We start from the raw sequence: 23476 nt of genomic DNA, 5'->3' as shown, positions 1-23476 counted from the left end.
GCAATTGACCATATGAAAAAACTTTTAGTATAATTTAAGCATGGATCATTTCCACAAAAAAATTAATATTAATTTTTTTATGTTGATTTCTTCTTATAATTGGGGAACTATAGTATGAAACAGTTAACAAAATGGGGCAAGTACAAATTATGTAAATGTTACATACGTAACAAAGAGAATCACTTTTTTTGTGGAATGCAATATGCCCTATGCATTGGAGTGAATTATGAGATTCATTCTCTCTCTCTCTCTCTCTCTCTCTCTCTCTCTCTGTGCCCTTCACACAATCCCTCCCTCGATCCCTCCTTCTCCTTGTCTCCGATATCGGAAATAGACCGCAACTGCCACAGCCATAATCTCATGCATTGTTATTATAATAACTGTGTAAATATTCTCTTAACACCCACCTGTTCTCCAGGTACATATATACCTGTACTTATGATGACAGAGGTGCTAATTAAACGGACAATAACCTCTAACTCGCTGTAAGAGAATGACCGTCGTATTATTACAGTATTGCTGGTGGTATAATTAAAGGGATGAGGGGTGACACTGGCACACAGGTGCTTTGTAAGGACCTCCTGGACATATTCTACACCCAAATACCGTCCACTTTTCCTACCTTTTTCTTCTACAAAATTTTCGGATACCTTTCAAGCAATTACCATGTACTTCACTATCCAGACTTAATCTTTTTGTCACGCTTATAAAAAAGGTTACAAGAAAAATTACCACATATGTGTCAAAATTATTGACCTTTTCAAATACAGACACAATTTTCCTTAACATGTACAGTATTATAGCATGCTAAAGGCTTGCGAGGGAACGTTCTAATATATTATAATATGGACGGAATAGTTTAATTAAGTAATAACCGTTTTCTTCCTATTTTTTGGAATTTGAAAATAGTTTATTATTCATAAGAATCTTATTCATTATGAAGTTAATATCGTTGCCACTTTTGGGAATGATTCACATATAAATATCACTTCTAAATCCCATTGTAGAACCTCCATGCGCAGTTAAATGTAAATGCACTAGCTGTACCTTGTTTCATACCTAAGTGCAGAAGAAATATATAGCTATATATAGCGCCCAACTGGGTATTACATAATTTAAATACCACTTGCTTTGCTTTACAAAAGGGGAACACCTGATCTTTTAACTCCTTTCAATATCGAAGTTGAAATAGGATGCGCTGGGCTAAGTTTGGGTGGATATGTGACAACAATAAAACGCCGAAAGGAGTATTGACCATATACAGCTGCGTGTCCTTTTTTGGTTGACAATAAATACCAGCTTTCTTAGAATTGAGGATGTGTAGGAAAAAGGCTTCGTGTGGGGGGTCACCACGTGAGATGAAAGCATTTTTGAGGGGGGGGGAGGGTATAGTTGTGATCACATGTATATTCGCTCATTTTTGCTTAATACGGTAGCCATGTGGTACAACACATTAAAGATAACTTATTTTACAGTATCTATAACTGTAGAAATCAAATTAAATCCAGTATACTATACACCTTGTATATTGTGTGACGAATTTTGAAATGTCATGACGAGACGTAATATTTCATGTAAGCTTTGCCATGCATTTATGCCCCAAAAATGACAAAACTGTATGGCTGTATCAAAATAAGTAAAATGAGTAAAAAAAGTTCGACTGCTTGAATATCACTTTCATACCCTCATTTTATAAATCAGTCTGTTCCCTTTGGTGGACATTTCTCTGTGTAGATTAGTTGAGTCTGGTATCACTTTGCTTAAACGAAGCTATTTTGAATATCGGTGACTGAAAAACCAAATTTAATATGAATGTCTCAGTCATCACTTGTTGAATGATACGTGTGTATCATAAATGGCAAACTCCATTTTGGAAAGAGGACTGCTGAAATTTTTTTAGAAAATCTGTTAGAAAATAGGTAGAACTTGTAGGACTGTTTTGTGTTAGTTTCAAAGCAAATGTGTCGGGGTGATGTAGCAATATGTATAATATATTGAAAAATAGAAATACATGTATATCACTCAAGTATATAATTATATACTTATGAGACATATAATTATACTTATATATACTTATTAGTATTTTATGAGTATGTGCTATGTACGAAGATTGCTGAGGTTTCATGTTGTACAATAAGTTGTCCAACTATATATTGTGCAGATTTACTTGGTTACAGACAAGATTATCTTAACTTCACACGTCACCAAGCCTTCTAAAATCTTTAATATAAGTCAATCTATGCACGTACGGCTGTAAAACAACAGAAACTGACGTCTAAGAAAGCGCGAATGCATTTTTACTCGTAGGCCTAATGTTTTGGCCTGTTGTGTTAATCATATGGCTTAACCTTTAATTCACAAAAGAGCTATATGTACATATATATGTAAGTGTAAAATACGTTTAAATACGTAATCCCACTGTGAAGAGCACAGTGGCAATATTTCTTGCCCAACATCCAGCCACTGGATAACGTTAATCAATGAAGCCCTATACCACAGCACTACAGTGGAATTTTGTCGCACGGACCTCTCACTTCATATGCGGCTGATATTAAAAATCATGTGCGTTTAAAATAATTCCCATTTGGCGCATGTTTTATTCTCTTATTATGATCCTTTACTGTTTTATTCTTATTCTATGTTTTTATGCATTTAGTGTACAATTCAAAATTTTCCATCATGGGAGGCTACGTGTCGCCCCGATCTAATCAATTCAACGTAATCATAGTGCATTTCCAATGACTTTAATGCGAGGAAAATGAACGTTTTTATTTGATCTTTAAATTTTCAGAGTTGGATTAACACGATGATCAGATAAATCTTTATTTACAAAATCTAGCAAGGAAAAAGTCGCAGTGTGTGTCCGCATTCATAACTTGCTACAATGTACGACATAAAATGACACGGCTGTTAAACAATATCAAAGACGAGTAGCGCAGGTGGGACATGACTGCCGTGCACCAATAAACACCAATGCAAATTTGCAATCGCTCGATGAGACATTTTCTGCGTGAAAAACGCTCGTTTAAGACCTTGGCTATTGCAGTTCAATAGGTTGAGTTGGATTATTACTGAAATTGGTGTAAACTGTACAATTTCGTTAAGAAAACCTTTTGCTACAATGTGTTGTACTGAGAAAATGCAACGAGCAACCAGGAACTTCTATTCTGCCCGCGGGAAATACCAGCAGTTGCTGTCCTCCTTCTCGGGAAAGACCGACTGAGTAGTGACGCCCATGTGAATAACCCTTCTCCATTTGTGACTTTGACCCCCAAATGGAAGAGAACAATAGCATTGATCCCATACATGACCGCCCAACACGGTATTTATTGTCACTGTACAATGGCGATCTCAGATCAATGGCGATCTCGTCCTGTTCAAGCTCGGTAGCTGACTAAAGCGTCTTAATAGAAAAGATATGGGTGGAGTAGAGGTTTATTGTCCTTGCAATGAAGTAACAAACTGAAAATAGCCACTTTTCTCCCAAAAGCATGTGCGAAATGTAACCCAAAGCTTTTTATATGCGAACAAAGCGTAGGAGATTCCGTATGAAACGAATCACGTTTTGAATGTCCAATTATAGATGTCATCTTTGCTGCATTGCCTGCTTCCGCATTCAGCTATACAGTGAATACTTCTCAATTATAAGTAAGATTGATAAGCATCTGAAATTTGAGCAGGAAAGTAAAGTCGTCTGGCTAAAATCTGGGGTATGATTTGATGCATATTTGATTTCGAACAAGATTGCTGACGCATTACGACGAAAACCACTGAATATAGGGGTTATATCTGTATATTTGGCTCGCATGGTCCTAAGTTTTCACAAGTCTACAATCTATTTTTAATCGACTTTAAGATTTGAATACATCTAAAATTTCAAATAAGCAAGTGGATTCACTAATTGATCAGATAATAATAATAATAATAATAATAATAATAATAATAATAATAATATATTTATTTCGAGTCTAAAATTCATAAAATGTTCAAAAACTGTACAACATAAAATATAGAGAAGTTTATAGATAAAAATGATTAAGATATATATTATCCAAGGTTTCTTTAATGTAAAATTTAAAAATTCATGAAAAAAGAGTGTCCAGTGGATACATTGAATTCTTGGATCATTCACTAAAATCACAGTATATGACTTATGCGTCTAAAATACCAGAACCAGGTAAAAAACGACTAAAATTGAGAGCTTCAAACAAGCTGTAGGCTGCACGAAACTAGCGCCCTCTATACTTTTGACTTTTATATTACTAGTATGAGTAACGTAAAGCCTTTTTTTTTTGTTATAGAAAATGATACCAAAGAATGACGTTTCACGCCAAGAAAAATGTAAAATATACCGCAAATCTTATCATCACACACTGAAAGACATCACGATAATTAATACGCATGGATAATCAATTGAACATGGTATAATGTATATCACTTATTTAACACGAAATTGTCAATTTTCAATATGACTTATGCAACCGACAGTTCACTAGTAGTATTTCAAGTTATGCACTAGTAAAACTACTGGACAGACATGATGGGTATACTGGTATGTTCATTATTTATTCACGTGCAACTTGTCCGATTATAAGTTCTAAGTATTGCATTATATTCTGTCATATATATGAAACTCTACGTCAGATGATTTAACATGCGTATGGAACCCTGTCCTGTCTGTCCTCGGGCCTGGATGATAATACATGTATGTTTTAACTAAACTGTAGCCTACCTTCAGGATAGTGCCTTCAGCATGGTATGATTATATTATAAAGTGAGAGACTGTGTTTCTTGTACTTTTATTACCAGTGACAAATTACCTGTTACCGTCAGTTGAATGTATGCTTAATTTTCGGCACCCTCTGTACTTTCATTTTAAAGCTAGAGGCATAAAAGCTAAAGGCAGTGTGGTTTGTACATGAATATTCGGGTCTCCTGAAGCGTTCACATTTCACTATATGTACAAGCTAAACTTATAGTTAGGCGTTGTAATTTTTGTGAGTTATTATAGATTTTTCTCGGATTGTTATTAGCTGATCTCATGAAAATAAAGCTTCAGATCATTTGTGAAACATAGTTCGGAGTGTCTTGGCATGAGTTACCTCACGTGACAACTCAAGACAGTCCATACGTACGGTAACGCCCATGAAGTTATTAAATAATTATCACCTGTCGACAGAACTGTAAGAGTCATTCCTACCTGCATCAGGTTAAAGAATGGCAAGCCTGAATTTTACAGTTAGAACTGGTGACAAAGCCTTGGAAATTTAAATGTAAAAAATGAATATATATACATGTATATCGATAATCTTAATAACATCTGCTTTCCTGGGTGATATCCCCACCCTCTCTCTCTCTTTTTTTCACAGTTTACGTACACACACACACACACACACACACACACACACACACACACAAAGAGAGAGAGAGAGGGAGAGAGAGAGAGAGAAAGGGTGTGTGTGTGTTTTGGTTCCGACGTTCATTTCTATTGAGGTTATCAAATTTTTCGACTTCTGTATAATGCAAACCCACCACTCCTTCCAGTGACCGCTCTTACTATGCATCCGTGTATGTCGCCTGTAACAGTATCACCTATATACGGTTCTACAGCACATTATGGTGACAAAGCCAATATGAATCACCCTCATACACGCATATTTCGTCACTTGTCCATTTTGTGTTACATCACATCGCATAACACACCTTTGTTAAGCTTGCATGCTGGGGAAGGTACTTGTCAGGTTATTCCTCCCTGTGAGACACGCCAATGTCTGTTGCACGTTCTATATATAACCGCTGTCAATTTTTGCGTATTTCAAGTTCTTATGGGTTCCACAGGATTTTTACTTTTCAATACGCTGTTGCACACTGTAAATTGGGACGCTTTTCAATAACTTTAACATATACATATCTCGCGTAGGCCTATAAATAAGCCAAAAAGACACGTAAATCGAGGTTATCGAAGACCGTAGTAATTTTAAGCTTACGGTTGCTTATTGGAAATATAATCTTAAGGAACTCATAAAGGGATCCTATGTAATTGGCATTTTTCGAAAGGTTATTTCAGTTAATTTTTCATCTATGTTATAAAGACCACGAACTGCATGCATTTTTAAAGTTTTAATTCGATTCAAGATCAGTTTTTATTCAGTACTGCATTAAAATGATATCTTGTGGTAAATCAAAATGTTATTTTGTAAAGACACTCATAATTGATATATTTTACATGGATTTATAAGTTCTGTGTTAACATCCAACCACATCACAGCATTTCTTATGTAACCTAACAGCGTTATTCCATGCTATTAAAAGCGGTATGCACAACAGGCATAAATCCTAAAGAACATTTTTATTCTTTCTAGCTATTTCGATGGCGGCAACTAGAAATTAAGTGAGAATTGCCAAACATCTGAAACAAAATGGCCTCGAGAACACAGCCCGATATTCGGCCATGGAAAAGGGTCCTTCTGCTGACACTGTTGTGTGTCATAGGTATGTAAAGATATACGATCATTTTTCCTTAAAGAATAAAGTAAGTTTTTCGAGTAGACCTGAAAAAGACTAAACATGGTACAAATTCCTATTATAATTTTTTCAAAGTTTTTGTGTATGGTATACCGGGTTGATTGAGAGAATAGTGTAGAAATATCCAAGGTTTTTCATTTTTGCCATAGAAAAGTTTAACGCTAATTAGGTCAGGTGAAAAAGAAATTGTGAGCAAGTCGTACATCCTGCACTGGGCCTATGGCATGCTTAAGCTCGCTATAAGATTATATGTGATCCTCGTTACTGTTTGACAAATGTGGGCAAAACATTTGGAAAATTAATTAAAAAAAATTGTTATTCACGTAACCCTGTACTGACGACCCACGGGTCAAGGGTACTCACTTTAAATCACTAACTTTGTGTATGTATTGCCTCAATAACAAATTGTTGTATGATTTTGATTTATTTCCAACTTGATCCAAACCATGATAATAAAATTTGAACAATTAATTTGTCGCATAAACGAAAGTTGTATACGGAAGAATTGACAAATATAGGAAATAGAATTCAATTATTGAATGGTAAAAGTCGTAAGAGGTCTTTCATGAATAAGTTTCATGCAAATATCATATTTATCAGATATTTGATGATTGAATTGCACATGGCGTAGAAATCGAAGTATGTCAACAAAATAAACTTCATGTGCATTGAATTTGTAACGTGTCCAAAAAAGCGATTATTTCATATTTGTTATTAGAATTTTTGATACTTCGTTGTAGCTCCTGGATTAGTGGGATCAAGTGTAACCAGTGAAACAGCTGTCAGCACGGTATCAAATTCGGCCTCAGATTCCCCTCTCTCTATCACAGCCACAGACTCAGCAGTGTTTAGTTCAGCGTCTGACTCGGTAGTTCCTGGTTCAACAACAGGGTCAGAATTGTTAAGCTCAACAACAGACACAGCAGTCTTTAGTTCACCAGTTACAAACTCTGCAGTGTTAAGTTCAACAACAGACTCAGCAGTCGTCACTTCAGCGTCAGACTCAGTTTCTATAGCCCCTGATTTAACAACAGACTCAGCAGTCGTTACTTCGGCATCAGATTCGATAGCTGGTTCAACAACAGATTCGCCAGTGTTTAGTTCAACATCAGACTCGGCAGTGTTAAGTTCAACAACAGACTCGCCAGTGTTTAGTTCAACATCAGACTCACCAGTGTTTAGTTCAACAACAGACTCACCAGTGTTTAGTTCAACAACAGACTCGCCAGTGTTTAGTTCAACAACAGACTCACCAGTGTTTAGTTCAACATCAGACTCGCCAGTGTTTAGTTCAACATCAGACTCGATAGCCCTTGGTTCAACAGATTCGGCAGTGTCTAGTTCAACAACAGACTCGATAGCCCTTGGTTCAACAACAGACTCACCAGTGTTTAGTTCAACATCAGACTCGGCAGTGTTAAGTTCAACAACAGACTCGCCAGTGTTTAGTTCAACATCAGACTCACCAGTGTTTAGTTCAACAACAGACTCACCAGTGTTTAGTTCAACAACAGACTCGCCAGTGTTTAGTTCAACAACAGACTCACCAGTGTTTAGTTCAACAACAGACTCGATAGCCCTTGGTTCAACAGATTCGGCAGTGTCTAGTTCAACAACAGACTCGATAGCCCTTGATTCAACAACAGACTCACCACTGTTTAGTTCAACATCAGACTCGGCAGTGTTAAGTTCAACAACAGACTCGATAGCCCTTGGTTCAACAACAGACTCACCAGTGTTTAGTTCAACAACAGACTCAATAGCCCTGTCAACAACAGACTCGCCAGCGTCTAGTTCAACAACAGACTCGGTAGCCCTTGGTTCAACAACAGACTCACCACTGTTTAGTTCAACATCAGACTCGGCAGTGTTAAGTTCAACATCTGACTCGACAGCCCTTGGTTCAACGACAGATTTGGCAGTGTTAAGTTCAACATCAGAATCGATAGCCCTTGGCTCAACAACAGAATCAGCAGTGTTAAGTTCAACATCAGACTCGGCAATATTTAGTTCAGCATCGGTAGACCTTGGTTCAACAACAGACTCAGCAGTGTTCAGTTCAACATCAAGCTCGGTAGCCTTTGGCTCAACAACAGATTCTGCGGTCTTTACTTCAGCTTCAGACACGATAGTCCTTAGTGCATCCGCAGAACCACCAACTTCTGATCTTGTATCACAGTCAGCAGTCCCTATTTCAAGTACAGATTCAGCGGTCTTCAGTTCACCGTCAGTGACAGATGTTCTTATTTTAACAACAGAATCTGCAGTATCTAGTTCATCGCCTGATGGTTCCGCTATACCAAGCAGTTCAGATGCCTCATTTATTCCTTCGGATTTATCCTCTTTTCCATCTAGCTCAGACACTGCAATTTTTGCAACAAGTTCAGATAACTCCTTTATCCCATCAAGCTCCGATGATTCAGTTATCCCATCAACTTCAGGCATCTCTGATTTCTCGCCAAGTTCGGATATCTCCGCCATTCAATCAAGTTCAGATGTCTCCGCTATTCCAACCAGTTCAGATATTTCATTTTTCTCCTCAACCTCCGTTGACACAGTTTTCCCATCAAGCTCAGTTGTTTCTGCGTTTTCGTCAAGCTCAGACATTTCATCTTCTTCAAGTGAGGATGCCTCCATATTTGTGTCGAGTTCAGACATCTCCGATATTTTCTCAAGTTCTGATGTTTCTTGGATTTCATCAAGCTCTGATGACTCAGTTATCCCATCCAGTTCGGATGTTTCCGCGTTTCCATCAAGCTCTGATGAATCAGTTATCCCATCCAGTTCGGATGTTTCCGCGTTTCCATCAAGCTCTGATGACTCAGTTATCCCATCCAGTTCGGATGTTTCCGCGTTTCCATCAAGCTCTGATGACTCAGTTATCCCATCCAGTTCGGATGTTTCCGCGTTTCCATCAAGCTCTGATGAATCAGTTATCCCATCAAGTTCGGATGTTTCCGCTTTTCCGTCAAGCTCAGACATTTTATTTCCTTCCAGTGAGGATGGATCCATATTTGCGTCGAGTTCGGACATCTCCAATATTTCAACCAGTTCTGATGTTTCTTTGATTTTATCTAGCTCGGATATCTCATTCATTCCATCAAGTTCGGATGTTTCCGTTAATCCAATCAGTTCAGATGACTCCATCTCAAGCTCTGATGACTCAGTTATCCCATCAAGTTCGGATGTTTCCGTAGCCTCACCGAGTTCCGATTTCTCCAACATTCCGTCAAGTTCTGGTGTCTCATATATTCCACCAACTTCGGATGCCTCCATATTTGCATCATATTCAGAAGCTTCTGACACTTTTTCAGACTCGGATATATCCGCTGTTCTATCTACATCAGAATTTTTAAGTTCCGAATTTATGTCGTCTTATGCATCATCCGATTCTTTATCAAGCATTGATTTGGGATCGTCTGACATACCCTATGTGTCATCTGCCGCTTCAGAAATTTATAGTTCTAGTATTGAGTTTTCAAGCTTTGACTCATCATCCGCATTCGACTTTAGCCCCTCCAGCATTGGGATAGAGTCAAGCGCTGACCTTGGATCGTCTGATGTATCGTTTGCATCCTCATCGGAATCAGAAATATTTAGCACTGTCATTGAGTCGTCAAGTTTTGAATCTACGAGCTATGGCTTTGGATCGCCTGAAGTGTCATTTGTTTCATCATTGGGTTCAGAAATTTTAAGTACTAGCATAGACTCGTCAAGTTTTGATTCATCGTCCTCATTTGATTTTAGTTCATCAAACATTGGAATAGAGTCAAGCGCTGATTTAGGATCGTCTGATGTGTCATTTGTTTCCTCACTGGAGTCAGAAATATTTAGCACTGGCACTGAGTCGTCAAATTTTGAATCTTCAAGCATTGGATTGTCTGATATATCATTTGCATCCTCGCCGGATTCAGAAGTACTTAGTTCCGACATTGAGCCGTCAAGCTTTGAATCTTTTAGCAGTGATTTTGGATCGTCTGATATATCGTTTGTTTCTTCACTGGAATCAGAAATATTCAGTTCTGGCATAGAGTCATCAAGTTTTGAATCTTCAAGCTTTGACTTTGGATCGTCTGATATATCATTTGTGTCCTCACCGGAATCAGAAATTTTAAGTTCTGACATAGTATCATCAAGTTTTGAATCTTCAAGCTTTGACTTTGGATCGTCTGATATATCATTTGCATCCTCACCGGAGTCGGAAATATTTAGTTCTGGCATTGAGCCATCAAGCTTTGAATCTTTGAGCAGTGGTTTTGAAGCAACTGACGTGTCCTTTATATCATCACCAGATGCAGAATCATCGAGTATTGGCATTGAGTCATCAAGCTTTGTTTTTGGATCGTCTGATATATCATTTGTTTCCTCGCTGGAATCAGAATTATTCAGTTCTGACATAGAGTCATCAAGTTTTGAATCTTCAAGCTTTGACTTTGGATCGTCTGATATATCATTTGTGTCCTCACCGGAATCAGAAATTTTAAGTTCTGACATAGGATCATCAAGTTTTGAATCTTCAAGCTTTGACTTTGGATCGTCTGATATATCATTTGCATCCTCACCGGAATCGGAAATATTAAGTTCTGGCATTGAGCCATCAAGCTTTGAATCTTTGAGCAGTGATTTTGAAGCAACTGACGTGTCCTTTATATCATCACCAGATGCAGAATCATCGAGTATTGGCATTGAGTCATCAAGCTTTGACTCTTCAAGCTTTGTTTTTGGATCGTCTGATATATCATTTGTTTCCTCGCTGGAATCAGAATTATTCAGTTCTGACATAGAGTCATCAAGTTTTGAATCTTCAAGCATTGATTTTGGATCGTCTGATATATCATTTGCATCCTCGCCAGAATCAGATGTATTAAGTACTGGCATTGAGCCGTCAAGCTTTGAATCTTTAAGCAGTGATTTTGAAGCAACTGACGTGTCCTTTATATCATCACCAGACGCAGAATCATCGAGTATTGGCATTGAGTCATCAAGCTTTGACTCTTCAAGCTTTGTTTTTGGATCGTCTGATATATCATTTGTTTCCTCACAGGAATCGGAAATATTAAGTTCAGACATAGAGTCATCAAGTTTTGAAACTTCAGGTATTGGTTTTGGATCGTCTGATGTAGCATTTGTATCCTCACCAGAATCAGAGTCAACATCAGGTATTATAGAGCCATCAATATTTGACTCATCGTCCTCATTTGATTTTAGTTCCCCAAGCAGTGGGATAGAACCAAGCATTGATTTTGGATCCTCCGATCTATCGTTTGTATCATCATCATCAGAAATAGAATCATCTCCTGGTGTAATAGATCCCTCCAGCTCTGACACATCAAGCGCTGATTTTGAATCAACAGAGGTTTCATTTGTATCATCATTTGATGCAGCATCATCAAGCATCCAAACAGAACCTTCAAGCTTTGACTTGTCTAGTGAGGATATTAGCTCTTCGGATGTTACTTTTGGAGCCTCATTTGACTTCTCATCTTCTGCTGCTGACATACAGTCATCAGATTTTGAAATATCTAGCGTGTCACTTGGTCCATCTGGGGTATACTTTGAAACGACGTTTGAAATAGCATCTTCTAGTAGCAGCTACTATGATGACAGCAGTTTTGATCTGTCCAGCGGAACGTCAGATGTGTTCTTTTTCAGCTCTGATGAATCAGTCCAAGATACATTCGTTGCGACGTCCACAACAGTTGCAGCTTCGTCTAGTTCCGTTGTAACGACCACACCGACTCCCATTGACCCATGTGCCCTGGCACCTTGCAGTAATGAAGGGGCTTGTCAGAATAATGTAGCTGGGGGTTACCAGTGTATTTGCCTGTCAGGTAAAAATGGGAATATTTCTTGTCTCCTGTTAACAGAATCTCATTTGAAATGGTTAGATTCGAATTTAAGGATATGTTTTTGTATACTTGAATATATTCAATTAGGAATTGTTTATAAAATTGTATTGTTGCTTTTTAATTTATATAGCGAACAACGTGTGAATGTCTCATATCGAAAATTCAACAATGGAATACCCTTAAGGTATAGTTTTGCTTGCCATGGTAGAACGAAACGCTTTCGTGCCTTTCCATTCGGTAGCCTTATGTTGGTAAATAACGCGAAGAAAGAATATTAGTTGTTACGCATTCTTATATAATTAAATAAGTGAAGCAGCTGTATGTTGTCATTTAGTTATGGGCAACAAATGCAAGTGAATTTATATTTTTTAAGTTATAGTTATGTATTTTCCCCATTTTCAAGGTTTTACTGGAGTCAACTGTGAAATCAATATAGACGACTGTGTAACAGGTAATGGTGAGCCTGTCTGTGGAATACACGGAACTTGCACTGATCTGGTGAATGATTTCAGCTGCACTTGTGATACAGGTACATCATCTTCCCTCGCCCCTCTCTCTCTCTCTCTCTCAAAACGATTTTTTTTCTTTTTATTACATTTTTGATATACATGTATACATGAGATGGACATTAAATTATTATATTAAGTGTAAGTTGAGTATTACTTGGCCATTTAGATTAGCATTGTTTATTATACATGTAATGTAACTAACTTTTAATTGAAGCCATGTTGTCTACACTCAAAGAGCACCGTTTCATTGTATGTCTTTTACGAGAACTGGCCAAATACTGATGTTGTTCATATATTTACAGGCTGGATTGGCCCCCTTTGTGACGTCAATGACTGGTGTGAGGGGGTGAACCCCTGTCAAAATGAGGCCTTCTGCAGCCAGACCAGTAGTTCCTTCACGTGTTCTTGTCAAGACGGTACGTCTGTTGACCCTTTTAACGAAGTCTGCATTTACGTACATGTAGGTTTTTTTTTTTTTTTTTTTTTTGTATTTTGGAGAAATATCTGTTTATAAGTGATTGCGTCCTCTGCCTACTGTTGTAAAGTAAATGGCTTACACTTAACAACACTACTGTTATTATTGATGAAATTAAAGTATTAAGGCAATTCTTTATTATTATAAATCCCTTCTATGTTATATTTTTATTATTATTTAGGTTTCACTGGATCTCTTTGTGAATCAAATATAAACGATTGTGCAAACGCCCCGTGTGAGAACGCTGGACAATGTGTTGACGGGGTAAACTCATACACGTGCACCTGTGTAGCTGGTAAGTACAAATGTAAGGGGAAGCAGCACACGCCTGTATTGTCAAAGTATTGGTGACGTTATTTTGTCAGAAAGGTTGCCAAATATGCTATCTAACGAAGAAAATATAATTCCATCATATTCGTGTAATATACTGTCTAGATAGTAGTAGGGTTAGAACCATTTGTAACACAAAGTACCCGGTAAGGTACCACTTTATATACTTCTGAACTAAAATGAATTGTTTCGTTTCACAATTCCAGGCTACACGGGAACAAACTGCCAAACCTTAATAAACAACTGTGCGTCCAATCCGTGCTCTGCGCGAAGTACATGTGTGAACGGCGTCAACTCGTTTACCTGCAATTGTCACTATGGCTACCACGGAACATTCTGCGACTCATGTAAGTTCTGTAATCGATGCATTCTGAGAACTGTATTTTTTTTTCATTCTTTACATCTAACCTTCAATATGTAATTTATTAAATGTCAAATTAAGTCTTTCAGTGTTTGACATGCAATATCTACACATCTAAAAAAGAATTTCATCTGCTGTTTTACACCTCAGTGAAAGTAGCAGTCTATTTTCCCAAAAACAAAAGGCAAAACAAATTAAAACATTTGCACTCCGATAGTTTAGTGTACATAGTGTCGCTTTCGCCGTCTTTAGCCTTATTTTCTGTTATTTGAATATTTTTAAGTATAATTTATATATATCTTTGTGAAGTCCAAATTTTCAACACCTTAGAAATTCTTGAAGACAAAAATATTAAGTCCTAGTAGATCTATTATGTTTAAATCCATGTTGTGATTGCGATGTGTACCTTCTAGACTACGTCAAACAAAACGTGCTACGTCACGACACGTCACGGCATTGCAATGCATATACACGCCACAATGCAGTGACGTAATTTATATAACGTTGCCAATTAAGCGTCAGCTTTGAGTTTGCCTAGTTTCCGTTCTCTGTACAACATGGTTTTTATTTCAACAATATATATCTACTGTAAGGAATGTAGATCTGACAAAAACTGTAAGTGTATAATGGGCTTCATATTAGTCGGATGTTAACTTTTAATGACTGCAGTCTTGATTTCATAATGGCCGTTCATTAAGATTGTTAACGCCCTCCACAGATCTTATAAGGCCTATTGTAATATGGTTTAATCTAAAAGTGTTTGTAAAATAGTTGCTCTACGGTACTCCCCCACCCATTACTTGGTAAACATTCATTGGTAATACGAAGCTTATTCAGCTAAATTGGTTTTTGATTAAGATTTTATATAATTTTTGTAATTATAGTGATCATACCCGCCGCAGGACAGATGTATGAATTTGGAACAAACTTTTCGCAGTCATCGTTTACTGAAAGAGACGATGCGACAAAGAAAATAAAAATCGCCGGCAAGTTTCGTTTCTTTAACCAGAAATACAAGAAGATGTATGTAAGTGTGCAGTTGGTATTTTTTCCATATCAAACTCCTTTTCAAATATTAATTGTACATGGTTGTTTTGTCACATTTGTATCACGCCGAACCTAAGTATTCACGTATTAATTAGTTAGGACAATAGGGTTACCGCTAAAGTCACCGTTCAACAAACTCTCTTCACTCTCTTCAACAAACTTTTTACAACGCAAATAAGAAAAAACTTTCAACGACATATAGGTTCTGATTTTCAGCCTTTCTTTTTATCTCTACTATGGGCCGCCCTGCTCCCGTAAAGACTCATTGTCTTTTACCATTCAACTATATGATAATTCTTACAATTTTCTTTCTTTCTTTCTTTCTTTCTTTCTTTCTTTTTACCTGCATACAGTATTACGTCACTGTAACAATAAATAATGGGAAACTTGTCTCCCTATTTAATTCAGCTCGGAACCAACGGTGTGGTGAGTTTTGGCAGACGATACAACTCCTTCATCCCCCGCTCGCTGTTCACCTTATCCAAGGCAGTGTTTGCTCCACTGTGGTTTGATCAAGATTTGAGAGGGAGATACCTATCTGACAACGAGGTCTCCATGTGGTACAAGGTATGATTAGTCTAGATGGGGCTTATTTAAAAATACAACCAATCGGTGAAGGTTGGACATTTGTGTTAAACAACTGAATATATACAAACACATGGGGATAAAATTATTCTGTATACCATGATTATATGCGTAGTTAAAAGACTTGTCCCTAAAAGAATATACATGTATCTCACCGAAAATTAAAATGGAAGAATTGAATGAATGGGGATTAAAACGTTCATTTCTCAGTTTGAATAATATGTATGTTTATTTATTTATTTATTTATTTATTTATTTATTTATTTCCGCAAATATCTGCATACGCAAACACTAGTAGCTATTGTTCACATGTAAAGGGACAGTGATGTATTAATCATAGGTTTATGACAGCGACGCGGACCTAGACCAGAAGGACAGGTACATCATGGACCTGGCTGAACACGACATTAACACCTATGGTGAGCTGAACAAACCGTTCAAGGTGGCCTGGGCAATAGCCGTCACCTGGGACAACACCAGACCCTACTATTACCGAAGATATATTGATAGCGAGGTGAGGGAAGGGCTACCTGTTTGTGCGATTTCACCTTGATTTGGTCATGAATGTATAGTCATTCGGTAGTGTCATTTTACGAAAAAATCGAAAAAAAACTTATAAAACAAACAAGCAAATTCATAGACTAATAAATGAATATAATTTGAAAAATACAAACATGAAAATACTATTCAAACCACTGCAATGTGTGTGTGCGTGTGCATTTGTGTCGCTTTGTACATGCGTTCACGTGCGTGGAGATACTTCAGTTGAGTAACAATGATTGTTAAAATTAGAGATTAGAGAAAGGAGATATATAGCGATAGCACAGTAAAAATGCTAAAGCATGGTAGCAACATCGCAGCCACGAGCACCAAAAGTATAGCGGTAGCTGTGGGTATACATGTACCTGTCATTAGTGAGGAGTCTAACTTAATTTTTCGGTGTGCTTTCCTTTCAGAGATACAGCTATCAAGTGATTTTTGCCACCGATAGACAGCGTTCCTTTGCCATAACAAACTACGGGACGTTCGTGCGTCCGTTGTCTAGCACGCGCAGTGCTTACATTGGCTATACTGCCGGAGAGGGCTCATCAGGATCGAGCAGGTGGATCTTCCAAAATTTTGCATCCGGGTCGGAACTGTCCACCAGGATTAACGAGGAACTCGGAAACACGGGTAAGATTGTTGTTAGTTCTTGTTAAATAGAATATTGTAGAGCTATGGATTTAGATGTTACACGTAGACTGAAGGCCCCCGGTTATTGATTTTAATCGTTAAAACGTGTTTTGTCAAAAAAGAAAAAAAAAAAAAAACAGAAACAAACAAAAAAGAAAACAAATGAAAACTATTCAAACTACGAACGCCTTTGTACATCTGCTTTTTATGTAATTTCTTCTTTTTTTCTTTTCTTTTTTTTTTTCTTTTTTTTTTTTTTTTTTTTTAGCGACTTTTTTTAATCTATCGCCAAATGTATCTATTAAGTTGTTTATGCTTTTTGAACTTAAAAGCACGCTTAGCATGGTATCCGAGTCACATATCAGAGCTTATTTGCTAATGTAGGCAAATCTTTCAAGAGGCATAATACATTTTACATTTGTACATTTTCCAGGTATTGTTGGCAAGTGGGTCGCCCGTCTGGACACCACGGATGACGATTCCGTCAACTACGACGAGAAATGCCTGCAGTGGGTTGACGCCCAGAGGAACAACTACTGGTATCAATGGACCTCCTATTTCTACTACTACGCCAATATTTTAACTCGTCCATGTCCCTGTTCGGTCAGCCAGGTTGTGTGGGATTGGAATTGGTACATGGACTGGACGTCGTACTGCGCGTATCCCACCGGAGGAAGTTGGTACTTCGGGTCAGGGAGGGTGAGTCGTGTAGACTTTGTGTAAACAGATATAATTGCCACTTTTCATGGCAAGTAATAACCGCCTATGGCATGTACGACCATTTAAGACATGTGTCGTTGATTATGGACCACTAATGTTTACCGCTTGATGTTTTTAAGAAGGGCCCAGTGACGGCGCAAATGGTAATTTCATGAACGAATACTGGTAACCTTTGTGAATTTTAGGAGTGTTGTTACGACAGCAATCTGGGGTCCCTAATCACCACCGGGCCCAGTGCCAATACCCTGATCCTGTATTACTCTGACGACAGCTGGTTTTGGTCCTACTACTACTTTGGGATGACTCGTAACTTACAAGATACTCAGCCTAAGCGATGGTGCTGCCAGGAGGCCGAGGATTACGAGGGTCTTTGTCCTCTGTACAAATCCTTCAGACCTGTGGATACATGCTCTCGTTATATACCACCTTGGTTTGGTAGGTTTATTATTATTATTATTATTATTATTATTATTATTATTATTATTACTACTATGCCGAAGTTTACATTTAAAGATGCATACAAAGTCAATTTTTTGTCACAAAAACCAACCAAATGCCAGCATATAGTTTCAAGTAGTATAACTAAGAGAATTACCAAAAGGCATTGTTTAATTTTACCCGAAAATGATGTTTGAACAGATTTTTCTGCTGGCATTCTAAGCTGTATGTCAATGGGACAGGAAAGTAGGTCACGAAAGTAGGTTAAATTTACAACCAAAAATTTAAAGAAAGGAGCAGTCTAAAGGTCTTTTATGGCTGATCGAGTGATCTATTCAGTTTATCCCTTGGCATGTCGAATTTATTGGAGTCATAAAAGAATCTAGTAGAAGTTGTTTACATGTGTTACTGGGAATCCACGCTCCACTGATGCTCGGTTCGTATGTACCTTTAAGTTTCTTTATTTCTACGTGTTTTCCCTTCATTGCTCTTCTACTATTGCTGTATCAAACAGGTTGGTCGTTCGGCGACCCTCATTTTTCCACTATTGACGGGTTCGGCTATTCGTTTAACGGCCATGGAGAGTACTGGATGGTGAAATACTTGGAGAATAACCAGACTACCAATTTCCTGTTCCAAGGACGTACAGCGAGGGCAATAGACAAAGATGGATCCCCTGTGAATGCAACAGTGTTTTCTGCCTTTGCCGCACGCGATGAAACGAACTCAGACGGTGTGCATGTGGAACTCATAAATAACAATACAGGTATAGTATAGATGGCAGATTCTTATTTGCATTAGTGTATTTTCTTTCTTATTTTCATCTTTTTAATTAATATATTATTTTTGCGCATTTAGTGTTATTGGTGATTTGATATTTTTATATTTCTGATGCTCGTTATATTATTTCGCTTTGTGAAGGAGTAAAGACTTGCCAAAATACTGATTATGGCCATTATTTCGGCCTATGTTTTAGCTATGTTGTCACTTTTGAAGTGTAATTATACTGTACCAGGATGAATATCGTAGTTTTCACACCAAGAAATGTCACAATTGGCGAATTATTTATTTGTCAATATATCCCGTAAATCTACTCCTAGAACTAGCGCTGTGGATATACAGGAACCAAACTCAAGAATGGGAGGACGGTTCTCCTCTCCTCAGCGGGGGGTCTCTGACAAGTGGTGCCCTCACTAATATGGCCTTGACCTATAATTCCACGATCGCCACTGTCACTGCAACATTCCCTGTATCAGGTGAGCGTTTGTTTCTGTTCATGCTTTCGAATGGATTTACTGTACAATTTTTGTAATATAGAATACATGTAACAAGTAGTAGCCTTCTCTAACGCACACTCAGTGGACTGGCAATATCTTATTACAGTCCTAATTTCCCAGACTAAGTCTGACTGTCAACAGACGAAATAGTGTCTGGTAAATCTCATATTCTTTTCTATTGCTACTGGCAAATGGGACTCTGTGTTTATTGAAATAGAATAAAAGTGGTAAACACTAAGTCAGTTACGTTCATTTGAAAGTATCCATCTATCAGCCTACTACTACATTTCAGACGTGAGACGCGATTTAAGTAATACGGCCATTGATCCAAAGTGTGCGTGCAACTACAAAGCTTACTACCATATAACTATCATTGCTTAAAAGTACAGTTGGGGAATAATATGCACCAGTTTAACCATATATATTTACCACCGAAAATTCACTCTCGTTACATTCGATGGTGTCCTTTTCCAGGTTGGACGGTAGAGTTTGCCTTGAAGACCGGTGGTGTTCTGAACTTTGTCGTCACGGCGCCGGGAGAAGCCAAGAATCTAACCCGCGGTCTGCTAGGAATTTATAACGATGTCCCCAACGATGACTTCACTACGCCTGATGGTAGTCAAATCAGTATCAACAGCACACAGAGGGAGATCTTCTACAACTTTGGGCAGCTGTGTATGTCGAGTTTTAATAAAATCTTAGTTAAATTTGGTGAATAAAGTAAGGAGTCGTTTTAAACTGAGCGTAATGAGTTTCAGTAGAAATTATGTCCAAAAGGAGGCGATTTACTAGTCCTGTATTGAATATGCCTTGTGCGATACATTTAAGCTGAATTGGAATTCAGATAAACGTCTCTCGGCTCTGATTAAAATTTGAAATTTGTCTTGGTTTTAGCAAAAAAAAAAAAAAAATATATATATATATATATATATATATATATATATATATATATGAATGAATAAATGAATAAAATCATTTTCTTCTAGGGCAAATTTCACAAAATGATTCTATCCTGTACTATGGCCAGGGCCTGTCCACAACTAACTACACGGACAACTCTTTCGAGCCACTGTTCTTTGAAGACATTACCTGGAGCAATGAGACGGAGCGGAATGAGGTGTACACTACAAAGTGTAATAACAATAAGAACTGTGTCTATGACTACGTGTTGACGAGAAACGACGCACTGGCCTCAGAATCCAGAGTCGCCGAGGAGACGAATGTCGCCACGTCAGCTGAACAACGTGAGTTAATTTTGAAATTTGATTTGACGTACAATCACAGTTAGTTACGAAGCCACGCTCATTTTGAAGTCCACATGGTTTATAAGAGATGTTGTTTGGGCAGATATAGTTTGCAAAAATTCTTTCTACTGTTTTCAGGAATCAAATTACGTATTGTTTAGTTTATTAAAGTATACACAAAATGTACCAACCTTCCTATTCCGCCAGGGTTTGTTTAACCTAAATTGACATCTCTCAGTCGCTGATTACGTTCTGTTTTTAACTGTCTTTCTTATTCTTTTAAAGAAAATCAAGCGCCAACATTAAGCGCCAATGCAACCGTCCTGCGTATTACGGCGGGAGAGCTCATATCTCTAGCTCTCTCCCCTACCGACCCTGACGGAGACAACGTATCAGTCTCGTCTTCATCGTCGCTGCCATCTGGCGCCGCATTTGACAACGCCACTAATTACGTGTTCTGGACGCCACCCCAAGGTCTGGATATCGCTTCATTAGGGTATGTATAGTATCGGAATACTGTAAAATTGTATTAACGTTATTGTTTGTTAGATTTTTTTTTTTTTTTGCTTCTAAAATCCTTTGTAGTGGTGCAATTGACATGTACAAAATCAATTTTTAAATTAATTTTAAATTAAAATTGCTTACGTAATCACCAGTGTGTTCCCTGTATTTAGATTCGTAGCGAATGACGGTCGCGGTGGAGTTACAGAACTCACCCTGGAGATCCGGTACTGTACCGGATGCTCTGGCAACGGGATATGCCTGTTTGACTCCGTGACCGTAGTGAACAACACAGACTTCTACCAGGTGGCTTGTAACTGTTCCACAGGGTGGTCAGGTACGAATTACATTTGATTTTTTCTCCAGACAGCATACGCTTAATATATAAAGGATATATTGTGTATCTTCCTTGGAAAAAGGAAATGCTTAAGAGAACGGCCACATATGTAAGTCTCTGTTTATTGCTCAGTCAAAATGTTCAAATACTCCAGTATCTAGTTGTGCCCAGACCACAATAGTCGTTTTAAATTATCCAATTATCCATCATTTATCCATTTAATCTTAAATTGTTATCTAAAATCCATTTTGGGTTGGTTTTTTTTTATCAATCCACACGAATATTACTGGTATTTATATAGTCTAATGTATCCACATTGCAGGCGACAATTGTGAGACGGACACGGACGGCTGCGACCAGAACCCATGCCCCCAGGGCTCCAACTGTACGGACGTGCCGGCAGATCTGGAGGCACTGGGATACCCAGCCTTCAACTGCACGGCCTGCCCCACCGGATACGAGCTGGACACCGAGGAAAACAAATGTGTGGGTAAGTATAGCCAAGGGGCGTGGTTAAGGTATGGTTTGGCGTTCTTCCTTGTTGTTTCAGATTAAATATCAAAATGTGGATCAATTATGTGACACAAATATTTCATTGTACTATTTTTATATGGAAAATCGAGGTGTTGTATTACTAAAACATCGACAAGAACTTCAACTAATAGATACAAAAATAAATAGATAATAACACATTTGTGTAATAAATATATTATTTTAGACATTGACGAATGTACTAGTAACACGACCAGCAACCTCTGCACCAGTATTTGTATCAACAGCATGGGTTCCTACATATGTGATTGCTATGACGGCTACGTGAAGAACGGCACATACGACTGTGCGGGTGAGTACAACATAAGAACGAAATATACAGAACCTTCTGGGTGAATTCCTTGAATGAAACATTATAATTGCTCTTGAAACTTCAAGTGTACAAAAGATGCACTCCTGAAGTGTCATCTGCAAAATTTAACATATAGTGTGTTTGATATTTTAATATTTGATAAATATTAATGCATTTATAGATCTTCAACTTTGAAACTCATCTTCGCAAATTTATTTCAAGACGAAAATGCACGAGTGTTTGTGTTGTTTTGCTTGTGTTAAAGAGCATATTTAAATGACCTGTTGTTATATGTGTGCAGAGTTAAAGTGATTTAAAACACAAATTCGCTCATATCGTTTCAGTTATGTTAATGAGGTCGGGGCATAATAATAATAATAATAATAATAATAATAATAATCTACACGTATTTTCTGTATTCCCTTTCAGACATTAACGAGTGTACAGAGCAGACAGATAACTGTACTCAGGTGTGTACTAATATACCTGGCAGTTTTACCTGTTCGTGTATTGAAGGCTATGAACTGCGGCCTGACGGAATCACCTGCTTTGATGGTAAGGACAGGTTTTCATTTGATTGAGTACAAGGAATAAATTTAAAAACAAACATTTGACAGAATATATTAGAAAATACATACTACTTAAATTTAATAATTAATTAGCATACAGCGCATAAGCTAAGAAGTATATTTTACCTGATGGCTCTTTTAGTCAAAATGCTCATCTCATAATGAATTGAAAATTAAAAAAAAATGAGACATTTTATCTTTTGAAACACCAATCAGCAAATTATTCAATTTTTTCAGTAATCTTCACTCACAGGTAACAAATATTGCTATTAGATGTAATCATATGTGGACATTATCTCACTTTTTACAGCAAACAACACTTGTGCCAGGTATAGTCTGAACTGCTCCGAGATCTGCTCAGCTGATATTGGGAACGGACAGCCAGGGTGCGCGTGTCCCCAAGGTTACACGATCTCCCCAGCTGACAACAGCACGTGTGACGGTACGTACACTTAATATACACCCAGCAAACCATAAAACGTTTTTTAACATTACTATATCGTCACCATAACGTTTTTTGGTCATGTTAACGTTATGGTAAGGTTATAATAACGTTCTGTGTTTGCTGAACAGAATTCGATACCAAAAATGCACGTAATTATGAGATTCAAAGACATACATATTACGTACTAGTATTTGTTTACCAGTGATTAATGTACTTACTTTTTGTAAGCTGATTGAGTTTAGTTGTA

At 37.6% G+C, this 23476-nt stretch overlaps 1 protein-coding gene across 1 annotated transcript in view; it reads left to right on the top strand.

The window, feature by feature from the left end:
* LOC106163053 (uncharacterized) overlaps window positions 1–23476 on the top strand; it is a 49900-nt gene that overhangs the window by 1304 nt on the left and 25120 nt on the right. Inside the window, exons 2-23 of the mRNA XM_087018096.1 lie at window positions 6363–6492; window positions 7266–12356; window positions 12778–12903; window positions 13186–13299; window positions 13540–13653; window positions 13895–14035; window positions 14934–15076; window positions 15505–15663; window positions 16022–16195; window positions 16638–16854; window positions 17288–17553; window positions 17760–18009; window positions 18527–18778; window positions 19113–19268; window positions 19764–19964; window positions 20276–20533; window positions 20819–21029; window positions 21208–21371; window positions 21694–21861; window positions 22090–22215; window positions 22645–22770; window positions 23095–23226. Coding sequence (XP_086874222.1) covers window positions 6420–6492; window positions 7266–12356; window positions 12778–12903; window positions 13186–13299; window positions 13540–13653; window positions 13895–14035; window positions 14934–15076; window positions 15505–15663; window positions 16022–16195; window positions 16638–16854; window positions 17288–17553; window positions 17760–18009; window positions 18527–18778; window positions 19113–19268; window positions 19764–19964; window positions 20276–20533; window positions 20819–21029; window positions 21208–21371; window positions 21694–21861; window positions 22090–22215; window positions 22645–22770; window positions 23095–23226 — 8662 coding nt within the window. The 5' untranslated portion in view covers window positions 6363–6419. The remainder of the gene's footprint in view (window positions 1–6362; window positions 6493–7265; window positions 12357–12777; window positions 12904–13185; window positions 13300–13539; window positions 13654–13894; window positions 14036–14933; window positions 15077–15504; window positions 15664–16021; window positions 16196–16637; window positions 16855–17287; window positions 17554–17759; window positions 18010–18526; window positions 18779–19112; window positions 19269–19763; window positions 19965–20275; window positions 20534–20818; window positions 21030–21207; window positions 21372–21693; window positions 21862–22089; window positions 22216–22644; window positions 22771–23094; window positions 23227–23476) is intronic.

The sequence above is a fragment of the Lingula anatina genome, chromosome 7 (genome assembly GCF_051362555.1).
Source record: "Lingula anatina isolate TDL-2025a chromosome 7, LinAna3.0, whole genome shotgun sequence".
Lineage (NCBI taxonomy): Eukaryota > Metazoa > Brachiopoda > Lingulata > Lingulida > Lingulidae > Lingula > Lingula anatina.
The sequence above is the reverse complement of the archived record's forward strand: the minus strand, read 5'-3'. Positions and strand labels throughout refer to the sequence as shown.